This window comes from Drosophila novamexicana, unplaced genomic scaffold, assembly GCF_003285875.2.
Source record: "Drosophila novamexicana strain 15010-1031.04,08,12 unplaced genomic scaffold, DnovRS2.1 tig00000870-arrow-arrow-pilon, whole genome shotgun sequence".
Taxonomy (NCBI): Eukaryota; Metazoa; Arthropoda; class Insecta; order Diptera; family Drosophilidae; genus Drosophila; species Drosophila novamexicana.
The window spans coordinates 1,696,050-1,708,989 of NW_020824830.1; the positions used below are offsets into that span (position 1 = coordinate 1,696,050).

General features: G+C 42.3%; 1 protein-coding gene across 1 annotated transcript in view; it reads left to right on the forward strand.

Moving 5' to 3' along the window:
* The window catches only part of LOC115764762 (nephrin), a 44,129-nt gene that overhangs the window by 10,789 nt on the left and 20,400 nt on the right, over positions 1–12,940 (forward strand). Inside the window, exons 2-7 of the mRNA XM_030707998.1 lie at positions 8,100–8,232; positions 9,381–9,595; positions 9,658–9,768; positions 10,243–10,455; positions 10,511–10,680; positions 12,114–12,249. Coding sequence (XP_030563858.1) covers positions 8,100–8,232; positions 9,381–9,595; positions 9,658–9,768; positions 10,243–10,455; positions 10,511–10,680; positions 12,114–12,249 — 978 coding nt within the window. The remainder of the gene's footprint in view (positions 1–8,099; positions 8,233–9,380; positions 9,596–9,657; positions 9,769–10,242; positions 10,456–10,510; positions 10,681–12,113; positions 12,250–12,940) is intronic.

Sequence of the window (12,940 nt, forward strand, 5' to 3'; positions counted from 1 at the left end):
CGCAGTTGCTGCTGCTGTTTCCATTGTTGTTGTTGCTCTCGTTGTTGTTGTTGTTGTTGCTGCTGTGGTTGCCTGCTACGTTGCAAAAATGTTTTGCTGCATGCCGTTGCCATATTTTACTTTTAAATGCCGTTGCCATTGCCTCCGCTGCCCTTGCTGGCTGCTTTTTAATTTATTTGCTCATTTTCACTATTTTCCAGTTGCAGTTGTCTTCGCACCCGCTCAACCCCCACACCATGTCTACACCTAGAAATTTGCGGTGCGTTATTTTCATTGCGGTTTATTTTCATACCCTTTGTAGAGCAAGTGATTTTGCCAACTTTCGCATTGGGTCTGACAAATATTGCAGACTTCGTAAAACATTATTTCCCACTTCTTTTGGATATAATAATTCTACTGGGGTTACACTGAGAGAAACTTGTTTTGATACATATACCACTTAGGCCACAAATGTATATTTCAGAAATCGAATGCATAATAAGAAATAGAATAGCAGCATGTAATACGTGCAAGATTAGTTGCATGAGCAATCGATATTAAGATATGTCTATATCTATAATTCTAGAAGACAGTCTATCTCTTAGGATGTCGGCGTATACCAATTAAGATATACAGCCAATAGTAACGATTGAATGCATTTTTTTTTTGATTTTCCCATTATCATTTTACAGCTTTTCATGTAGGTTAGTCAGTCAAATAAATATGAATTTGCATATTACATAGCCTTAGCTCTTCGTTAGCTTTTGACGAATTTATGCAACATACCATTTTACCTAAATTATTTATAAATTAAATATTCGCAAAATACATATAAAAAACTTATACAACAAAGTTGAATGGTATAGATTTATATTGTATTTATTTTGTAATTTGAAAATTCCCGCACAAATCATTTTATGCAAACTGTTGCGCTATATTTCAACAAGCAAAATGATTGTTTAAAAAATACCGAATACTACCTTTTATTATTCTGTTGCGCTAATCTGATCTGAAAGAGCTTAACAGTGTTAAAACTTAATTAAAACCAAAACCATGCACATTGTATGTTTGATTTATTTTTACATTTTCGGATTTCAATTGAGTTTCAATTGAGTTTAAATCTCGAAAATGTATTTACTGAATTTACACTACTTATTTACGTGTCGAAACTTTTCATCTTCGTAATTTGAAAGTGTCTTACCCATTTTGCCTTATAATCTGATTAGAGATTACGCTAGTTTGTTAGTTTTAAAATGATGTGAAGGTTGTTCATTATATTTTATGCATGCGATGCATGCACGCTTCACTGCCGCTTATTCCAAAAATGTATTTATAAAATACCAAAGAGTGTTTTCATATCGCTCTAAAATGGACCTCAGCTCATATGTTTGCATTTGGTCAAAATGAAAATCGCATACTATTTTATAAATCATGGCCACATGTGCAGGCTGCAGTTGCTTTCTACATATCTGCGCATTGCCATGGGCGTGGCGCATACCACAGATAACCACATGCCCCCGCTGACTCTTGCAGCATGCCCTCTGGTGTATAAGTGTGCGCGTTTATAAAATTTAAATCAAGTAATTTACTCGCTTTTAGAGCGACCGCTAGGTCAGTCGACTCTTTTTGAATTCCCGAAAGCGCAGCAATTAACATAAAATAAAATTTCATCATTTGCTTGTGTACAGTAATTGCGGTCATTTAAAATGTTTATGCTCGCCAAGTGGTTTTTGAATAATTCGCAATTGAAATAATATAAATTTTAAATATGCATTTTGCAATAAATCAAAAATGGAACCAAGGCTATGAAGAATGAATTAATAATAGTCCCTATTCAGTGTGAGCTTTGCCTGCAATTAACGGCCACTATGCGTATGCGTAATCTGCTTATTTATCGTAGCTGCTTAAGAGCATCAAGTGGCTCGTTGTCCAGTCGCAACTCAGCAACTTTAAGAGGGAATTCAACATTAAAAGCTCGCTGTTTAAAGGTTCGCAATGTACAACAGCTCGATGGGACCTCGAGTCCTCAGGAGCTCAAGCAACAGTTGCAAAAGCAGAGGGAGCAGGAGAAACAACAACAAAGCGAGAGCTAAAGGAGCCACGTAATGGCCGTCCAACAATGCCGTCAACATGAAGGACAACAATGTGCTGACTGGAATATTTTTTCGTATTTTATTATTAAATCACGTAGCGAGTGCAATACGGCGTCCAAAATGACAACGAACGCATTTTAATTGAAGGCGCCAAGGCGTACACGGAGCCCGCCTAAAGGAAGCTCAGCAACTGATAACAAGTTAGAATGGCCGATGATGGGACACTCAATAAGGAGGAGATGGTAGCCAGCTTCTGCCTCTACTCATGCTCATGCTCATGCTCCTGTTTCGGTATCTGGTCCTGCGGCTACCATTGAATTTTCTGGCTTGAGGCAGTGTTGGATTCCTGCGAATGACTTTGGCAACGAAGTTTTCTAATTGAAAATTGCGTCGCTAAATTTAATTTGAAAACTTTCACTGACTGGGGCTGACCCCATAAGCATCAGAAGAAGAAAAAACACTCCAATAACAACAAACCCAGCGGTAACTATTTGCAAGATTTATAAAAAGAGAAATCTTTGAGGCATTTTTTATTTTTGCCTGCCACTGGGTCAGCCATAAACAGCTTGGCAAAACGCTTGCCAAACACTCGTGCCTTTATGTATACTTGGATATATATTATATTTTTTGCCTAATTGACTTGCCACGGACACTTTCTGCTTGGCTGCGCGGCCCGCGGATCTGTGACTGGCGCCAACTTTTCGCTAATACATATTTTTAACACAGCAATTTGGCGAAATGCTTTCATATTTTGGTCCCCGTGCCGCATGTTGACTACAAAATGATTCGGAGAAATATACGCAAGCAGCTTGCATCCGAATTTCTAGCTGAGCTTTGGTCAAAGCGAAAAGTCAGACAGGGATATGGTCAGGGTTCGGGTGTAGGGTAAAAAGTTGTGTGTGCTTGTCCGTTAAAAGTTGTTAGCGTTATTTGATGTTTAACATGATGGCAGCCGGAAATGCACACAAACCTACATAAACACCGCAGTTGGGAGGAAAAAACATGCCGGCATTTCTAATTATAAGTAAATACTCGTATGCATGCATATTAACAGGCAATGTACGTGTGTGTGCGAGTGTGAATAAGCACTTTAAAAGTTTTTTACCCACACGCACACACACACACACACACGCACACATGCGCGCGTGCACTTATGCAATGCAGGAACAAGGCTGCCCTGTTCGGTAGTCCGTAATGCATGCGAGAAGTGTGAGAAAGTACATTAGGGTCAGTGACGACTTGGACCACAGTCGAGCAGGGCGGGTCATGGGGCGGGGCGTGGCATAACATGGATGCTGCTACTGCTACATTTACTTGTCGTGCCATTGGCAACCACTTTCGCTTTCAACTTGCAACATTTTGCGGCCGTCCCAGGCTGGGTGTGTACTAGTGTGTGTGTGTGTGTGTCTTGTGCAATGTGTGTTTGCCATAATGTACAATTTAAATGTAAACAATTTGCCCCAATGTGGCGCAGCGTGGCAAAAAATGTTACAGGACAAAGGCAGCTGAATAAAATATTTAAAAGCTAGCAGTAGCAGCAACAGAAACAGAAACTGAACATATGGCAGACGAGGCAGCTGTGAATAGTGAAACTCAAATATTTATCTTAGCAATTGCCTCTAATTTCGTTCAAAGTTGCTGGCGTTCTAAGTAAACTTTTCATTAGCAGCAAACTCGCAAAAACACACAACCATACAACACACAGACCCCTTTACGCCATTAGTCAACAGTCAGAAGGATAAGTACTGCTAATTTTATTTAATTAACATTCTTTTATAGTTGTAATTGACTTTCATGTGCATTTGCAAATGTTTTAATCAAACTACCAGAAGCCGCAACATACACTCACATAATCGTATTAATCATATCCCCATAGCCAGGCTATACCATTGGGTATTCATTTGGTTTTCCCATGGTTTTAGATTTCCTTTTTAAGAATGTTAAAAGTGAAGCACCATAACTTTTATAATCAAGCTGCATTTATAATACTAAGTGTATGTTGGCATATAAGTTAAGTTAAGAATAAGCCAATTAATTAGATTTTCAACTAACTGAATAAGCCATAAAGCTTGGCGAACTTGACTTGCACACTATATTTTAGAATGTCGTCAATGAAAGCACATTCCGAATGGTTAATTTTAAACTATTTGATAGCTAATTCCATTAATTAAGGGTATTTAATTATCGGTATACCACAGGTAGTTGTTCGGTGAATTCTTCAATATGCAACAAGCCGATATTCATAAAAGACAAAACCGCAACCACAACAAACAGAAACCGCAGCGCACCCAATATGGGGCGTTAGCTCCAACCTCCCATCAAAACCACAGGCCCAACTTTTGCATAAAATAAAAAACAAATCAATTGAGAGCTGTGCTGTGCAATAAAACAATTTGATAATATTGAAAAACTAAAACAAGGCATAGGAATGCGACGCTATTGAAATGATGCCAAGTTTTTGTTGTTTTGCTCTCGCTGTTTCCGATGTATTTATATTAGTTGTTGTTGTTTTTGCTGCTTTTATTGTTGTTTACATTGCGTGCTACATTTGGCACGTTGCCGTGGATATCTGGTTTGTTTAGCGACACGTTCTGTTGATTTTCTATTATTCGCTTTTCCTTTCAAATTTTCTCAAAAGTTCATTAAACTCTTGCGCAAACTGTGAAATAAATATTAAATCAATTTAATTAACTCATGTTTTTTAGTTTAAACACAATATTATATCTCCAACCAAATATAACGATTTTAAAGTGTTCAAATACACCAAAAAAGTGATTTTCTGTTCTAGCGCCTGTTGTTTGCATAATTAATGTAATGTCTTGGGTACCACAACGTGGTGCCAGGGATGTTTGCTACGTCCTTTTACGACTGTTATTTTATGCATGCAAAGTCCCACGCTGCGTATGCGTAATATGTGCACAGACCATGTTAAATTTCGGACTTTAAGACATCGGAACCTTTAACGATTCCCCGCATAAGTTAGAGCGTTGAACATAAGGATAAGCGAGAAGCTTACATCATTAAATGGTCTGCAGAAATATACGGGCTTAAGGAGATAAATTCAGGCAGACATATTATGTGTTATATTTATGATCTAGTAGTTACCGTCACGACTTTGTCTGCGTGCGCTTTGTTAGGGTTCATAAAATTTTCACCGCGCATCTATGCATTTGCGTGCTCCCCTGGCCCACCACATGCACCCCTATAATATTTTTCATTTACCAAAGCAATAGTAAAACACACACAGCGGGCCAAGGGCCACATGGCACCCAAATAGTTAAATTACTATTCAACATGAAAATTATACAGAGACGCTCTAAGGGCCGTCACACTTCCAAGCATTCACCATACTACAGACTGAATTTAAGCCTTATAGGGTTCAGACTGTGCGTTGATCACCAATCAGTCAGTCAGTCAGAGCAAATAGTTTTCTATAATGTGATTATGTTTTACGTTTAATTCAATGCTAAATATAAAGAATAGAATGCTGAAAATGACACTGAAATGACATGTCTGTCAATCATCGAGGGTGTGTACTCATGCTCACATGTCTCTTTTGTAGTTTCTTAGAACTCTGTATAAATATTATTTTTAAATATATTAATATATAGATAGTGCTTATGCATAAAAAAACAGCGTCTTAAAGAAGAAGGCCTAATTCAGGCGTAATAAATTAAGCAGAGCTAAAATTTATTTTTTTCTTTTCAATGAAAAGCTTGCTAATCCCACACAGAAAATCTGTCCAAGTTATTGCTAGAAAATAAAAGAGAAACTTGAAGCAATAATAATATTTTTATTTTTAGTCGCTCAATTTCAAATATGTTTTATTAAAGGTTGAGTATTAATGTAATTTATTTATAGCTTGCCCGCACAATGCTTCCTTTATTTCGGAACTAATCACAAGACCCCATTAAAAATTTCCGGTGATATTGACTTAATTAGAATGAGAAAACAGCCATAAACTCTTAGCGCACTCAACACATACGATGGATATTAATTGATCCATGTTGAGAGCCTGTCAAATGCGCCGATGCCTAAATAATGAACCCCCGAATATCTTTGACAAGCAGTAAAAATTCCAATTGGGAAAACGTTTGCTCGCACCCTCGCTCTGCTTGCCGTCAGTTTGTGTTAAGAAATTAACATGAGGCTAAAAATAGGCGCAAATAATGCGATGTGTCAAAACAAAACATCAAAACGAACTGAGAAATGGGAACTGTGATCTGAGAGATGGGCAATGGGAGCTGGGAATGAAGCGGGGAGCGCAGGTAAAACTTAAAACTCAAGAGAGCAACCAACTGGTGGCAACTATTTTGGATACGGAACAGACATCAAAGTCGTCTTCCTCTGGGCTGCCAATAAAAGAATTAAACGAATGTATAAATCATTAAAAACGGCCAGACGATTGCCGCCAGCAACTGGTCACATGCCACAGGGCACTTATAAATAGAATTCCTGCGGCAACTGAAGAGGCGCACGTGCTGCTAATGCTGCTGCTGCTGCTGGACAACTTCAAAGCTGCTGCACCACAGAGCGTCTAATTAGACGATGTGCCTGCAACAGGCAACACCGCAACAGCTAAGCAAATATAAACTAACTCCTGCCCCCCGAGATGGGGTGGGCTTGCATGGCCCGAGCCATTTATTAGGATTTACGACTAGGTGTTGCCTTTTGCCTTGCAGCGCACATTTGCTCAGCTTGCCGCAAGCCAAAGCGTTGACAAATTGGCGATGCCGCAGCGGAAGCTACGCTGCCGCCATGTTTGCCATTTTGCTCAAGCTGTCATCGAATGCGCGCCGGAAAGTATGCAATGCAAAATAACAAATGGCTTGTGGCTTTGCGGATCTGCGGCTCTCCTTGGCTAGCTGCGAGCGTTGCGGGCACGCGGGGCTTATTTCAATAATTTCCTAATACGTACGTACTACGAGACTGCATAAATTTATGCATGGAGCTGCGGCTTGTGCTACGCTAATCCTTTGCTTGTGCTGGTAGAAGTAGTCGGGCGGAGATATTGGAGGCTTGGACCAACGATAAAATTTGCACTTCACTTTCGGCTGGCAAGCTGGCAAAAACATTTGAACATCAAAGTGGCAGAACGACAAAAAGATAAAACCTAGAAAAAGCGTACAAAAAAGTCCTTTAAAATTTGTTTGCAAAATAAATGCGTCGCAGTTTTGTTGCTGCTGTAGCCAACATTTTTGCCTTGCTGCTCTGTTGAATTCTAAAAATTCTAAAAATGGAGCTCTCCATCCAGCGTTGAGTGGATTCTAGGGGCTTTGCTAAGCAAAATTGCGTTTCGACTTTAGCTTTAATAATTTAATTGACGATTACAGGTAGACAGCACCTGAAGCTCGTGTAGGTCACTTGTTAAATATCGCACACAATAACAGATAGAATACTTGTAATATTAAAGAAGCCATGCGAACGAAAACAATGTTAAAATCTTTCAGGCTGCCCTGTCGATTGAAATAACACACAACACGAACCCAAAATTCGAGGTGAGGCAGCCTAGCATGAAGCAAAATATATTGTCTTTATATACATATTGTTTGTTTTATTTTTTTTTTTTTTTATTATTATTTATCTTTTTTTTTGGAGGGAAAATAACAAACTTGAACAAACGACTGCAGCAAGGACAACCATAATGTCGACAACCGGCAAACGGAAGAGTCGAACAGACAATAAGCACGGGGTGGGCGTGCGGGTTGCTGGGCGTAGCCCAATGCCAGGCACCTCTCCCGGCGGGCTGGCCTTGGGTATTGTTCTGCCCGTTCCGCGAAAGGCAAGCGGAAGCATTGTGTTAAAATAACAAACAATCAGCCGAATCATGCAGGATGTGCAAATAAGAAATAAATATATTTTTATCAACGCCAGCGCAAACGCCAGCTTCCTACCTAAGAACTTCAATTGGAAGCTTTCCCTGTTGCCCCTTCTGCTTTCCGCCATGTTGCCTGCTGCCGCCGGGGCGTCAGTTTTCATGTTTTGCTAATAAAGAAAAAAATCAACTTTTCTTTTGCTTTTTTACAGTACCTGCACGTTTGGTTTGGGCCGCTGCCGGCAAGACCGTGGATCTGCCATGCGATTTGACGCCGCCCACGCCGCAGGACTCGGTAAAATTGCTGCTTTGGTTCAAGGACACCACCGGCATACCGCTGTACAGGTAAGTGTTGCTGCTGCTACTGCTGCTGCAGTTACCAGAACATGGCAAATCAATTTGAAAGCCTGGCCAAACTATTTAGTTGAAAAAACCGTCTAAGCCAGCTGCCAGTAGACGTTGCCAACAAGAGAAAATGCTGCCCAAGTGTTACACACACACTCTTACACATCCGGCAAGCGACAGCCATCCATCAAAAACGTGAAGTAATCGTCAACATCCTTTGCTGCCGTCACACTTGGCGAATTTTTCACATTTTTTTCTCCATTCTGCCTTTTTTGGGTTTTTTTGTTGTTGTGCGTTTTGCCTGAATTCCGGCATCGGTGCTTTTTGTGTGACGGCATTTTTGCGCAGGACCCCGGAAGAAGTGTTATGTGTACGCACACGTGTGTGCTTGTGTGTGTGGTAAGGATGCGCCCGTCCACGCCGTCATAATCCACTTTGTTATAATAAATGTAAAGCACATCCGATTACAGTTGCCATCGCTAAAGTGTAGCAAATTTTCACGCACATACGCATCAGACACGCTTCCCCCAACCACTCATCTCAGCACTCCATTACCACCTCTCACTGGCAAAGAGCATTTTTGCTTTTATAAATTTCAGTTGATAAATTTTCAATGCGCCGTGTGCATTTCAAGTGGTACCGCCGCGAGGCTTGCGTGCCACAGCAGCAACTATCAGACACACAGGTGAACTGGCCACCAGTCGATAATCATAAACAACTGCAACAACTGAGCAGTGGCAGTGGTAGCAATCCAACTCCAGAGTGCCGGGTGTTGTACATGAAATAAACAGAGTAATTTGCTAAAACAGCAACAAATTGCTGCAATTTGCGCAAAGCTGCCAAAGCTGCCAAAGTCGCGACGTGGCACGCAGAAGCGAAGCAACAGTAACGAATCCGCAAAAAGCAAGAACAAAGCAAAACACACACACACACACACACACACACACACACACACACACATACATACTCGTGCAAATTGAGCGTCATTTTTTATGGCCGTAAATTATGGTAGCAGTAGGACAACCTGAGCGCCAGGGCAAACTAATGGCCAAGAGATGCTTGCATATGTTTATTTATGATGTATAATAAGCGCTGTGCTGCCAGCCACGCCCACACACTAAATTCACACTTAACGATTTGCTTTGCAGTCTGGACTCGCGTGGCGGCAATGTAAAGCTGGCGCCACATGCGGCAATAGCTAGCGATCTGGGTCAGCGTCTGTTCTTTAGCATTGGGGATAATCCCAAGGATTCGCGCCTGCAGATTAAGGATGTTAAGCCCGAGGACGGCGGCGTCTATCGCTGCCGCATCGACTTCTTCAACTCGCCCACCCGCAACTTTAGGCATAATCTAACGTTAGTTGGTAAGTTCAATTTGCCAATCAGCCTAGAGCCGCCCATAAGCTCCATAATCTTCCTTATGCAGTGCCGCCCGAGGAGCCCCGCATCTTTGATGCACAGGGCAAGGAAATCTCCCAAATGGCAGGGCCATTTCGTGAAGGCTACGAGCTTTTCCTCTGCTGTCAAGTGAGGGGCGGTAAGTGTAAAACTCTTTTTGCATTTGATCATTTGTAACTGTTAACGAATTAAAAAGGATAACTTATCTCAATACAGTAATTTTCCTACGATTGGAATACAATTTTGCTAGTTATGAATTTATTCAAGAAAGTGCTTAAAATGAGAACTTGTCTCTCTGAAATTTCTTGAGAAAATCAGTGATTTTCTAACATTTCTATTCGAGTATTTGTAGAGGTTTTTTGCTAATAAATACTCTTAAATGATTGGATAGTTCCATCCGGAACACACTTTGCACATTGCTCTCTGAAGTCCTTACAATCCCTGATCCCTGCAGCTGACATGCTGCGGTCACTGCAACACTTTATAGCTATCTCATGTGGCCAAGCATCTCTGTCGTTGTATGCCATATTGTGGCTAGTCCCTGGTAGTTGACAGGATCTTGGAAAACAATTGAGAGCAGCTACCAATAACACTATGTCATTCTGTTCTGCAGGTCGACCACCACCGAAGGTCACTTGGTGGCGTGATGGCAACGAGCTAATCGGCACTAGCCACACCTCGGTCGAGGAGGGCGCCACAGTGATGGTGAATCAGCTGCTCATTGGCACCACAACTAGGGATTACTATGGAGCGCGCATTGAGTGCCGGGCGCAGGGTACCCGCTTGCTGGAGCCTGTCATCAAAGATGTTACCGTACAGGTGCACTGTAAGTCGAAGTTCCTTTCTCAAATGATGTCGCCTAACTGTAACTGTATTCACAGTGAAACCTGTGCGTGTGAAGATTATAACGCCCAACGATCTGCTCACTGCCGGACATCCGATTGCCATACGCTGCGAATCGTGGGGCTCGTATCCGGCGGCAAAGATTGCCTGGCTGCTCGATGGTGAGCCTATACGCAACGCTGAGGTTACCGTGCACAATGACAAGGAGGTAAGTGCCGACTCTTTCAATTTAAATAGCTCACAAATTACCAAACGAAGTTTAACCAGAACAATAAAAAAAAGTAAACAAGCAATTTGCTGTTGTACATGCATGCTCCCAAAGGCAGCTTAACTTTTTGTTGGCAAATTTGCTTTTTACGTTTGACATTTGATAGCTACACACACAGACACATGCACGCACACAGGCACTCAGGCACACATACTCACATACAACTTTGAGTAACTGTACGCCGCTTAATAACCTCTGAAGTGCAACTTCTACAACAACAATGTCGACCACTGGGTGACCCTAAAAGGCAACGTGAACCAGGCAAAGTTTTGCAGCAGCCGCAGAGCCAAAAGCTGCAGACAAGTTGACTTCAAGTGGCCCGTCCGCCTGGCTGGCAGCCACAGGCCCCCCTTTTAGGTCCTTCCCTCTGCTGGACTTCTTTGATTAAGTGCACTGCCGAAAACTTTCGAGCGAACTATACAAATTTGCACTCGACGATTGCACCAAGGAGCACGACGGACTTTTCCTCGACTAATGTGCGAATTTTTATTTGAATTTATGCAGACGGGCCCGGCCAGGCCAGGCCGGGCCGGTCAGTTTGTCAAGGGCCAAACGCAATTTTTGTGCATCCAGCTTAAATTTATCAGCTCCAGTTCACATGCAACACGACTTCATTTGCCTGCGAGACAGCTCCAGACTTTGGGGCGGGGGTTGTTTGTAAGACATGCGACCGCACTGTATAAGGACAGCTCGGTTTTCGGCATCCATTAGTTATCCTTTCTCATACCTTGTCAGAGGATATTTTAGTTTTGTCACGAACTGTGTAACTTTACTACTTGGAAGGGTATTTCATCTTCGGCGTGCAATAAGTAGCTCTTCTTTTTTGCTGTTCTTGTCGTTGCCTTTTTCGCTTTCTAATTATGCCATGTTAGTGAATAGAGACAGGAGCCAGAGCAAGAGCTGTAGCTGTAGCTTTAGCTGGAACTGATGCTGATGCTCGAAAACGTGAGCGTTTGGGGCTTGCCCAATGCCAAACGTCGACTGTCATTAGACAGCTCGTGCATAACTGATTCTTACGATAGCAGGCCCCAATATGGTATGTGTGCGCCTGTTTGAATGTGGGAGTTAGTTTGGGTTTGGGTTTTGCAGCATCTGCTTGCCACACGCATGGCTTTGTGCTCAGATCGATTGTTGCCAAAACGTTGATGGCCTGCCATGAGCAAGTTTGGTTGCTGGCGTAACACAACACGCTCCTCGATACGAGAAGCCAAAGATGCGTCTCATTATTTCCAAGCCCGTGCAGCAAAGCCCTTCGAGCTTGTCGCTTGAGCCTGATACCTAACAGTGAGTGGGGTACTAAGCTTTGCAAATAAATCTATGTTACCTCCATATCTGAAAAATATGGAGTTTTAATTCCGTTTCACATATTGCAGGATGCCAACATTACGACCAGCATACTGACGCTAAAGGTAACATCCGAGAACGACAATGCTGAGCTGGCATGTCGAGCTACGAATCCATGGTTCTCCGGCGGCGCCATCGAGGACAAGCGCATTATACGTGTGGCATGTAAGTACAGGTTGATGTAAAAACATATTGAATCACATGGTCTGCTCTGTTGTATGAACTCTGGCCATACTTTCAATTATGTCAACAATGCGACACACACGCACGCACGCACAGACTCGTGCTGAATTATAGACATATCTATCCTGTTCACAGCTCCAGCTTTGTGCGAGTAGGCTTGCGCGGGCGTTTGTAGCTAGGAGCACTTTCCGCCGCGGCAAGTCCAATTAGCAGCGTATTAGGGGCAGAGCAATATAATTTGATTAGGGCTCCACACCCTGCCTGTAGCCTGTAGGCCAACTCGCTCCAGTTGCTGCTACACCTTCTTCCATCCAATCTGACCCCGTGGCCTCATCCACCTGTTGCTGCCTGCTGCACGTTAAGCTGCTTATGAAATGCAGTCAACTTCATGATGATCTTTATCGCCATCATCGGGGCTGTTGCCATTGCCTGCGATGTTGTTGGCCTCTGGGCTGCCTTCGACTTGGCTTGATTAAATTTTCACTGTTATGTTTCCGCTGCTCATTTTTCGCCTAGCCACCGTAATATTTGCAACATCCGCTTCCGGCTTCCGTTTTACATTACTCCTGCCACAATGAGCGCACCCAAAAGCAAAAGCAGCAACAAAAGCAAATTAAATTACCTGCACTCAGAGCGACCCCAGCAACCTCTTGCTGCGACATCGGACTTCATT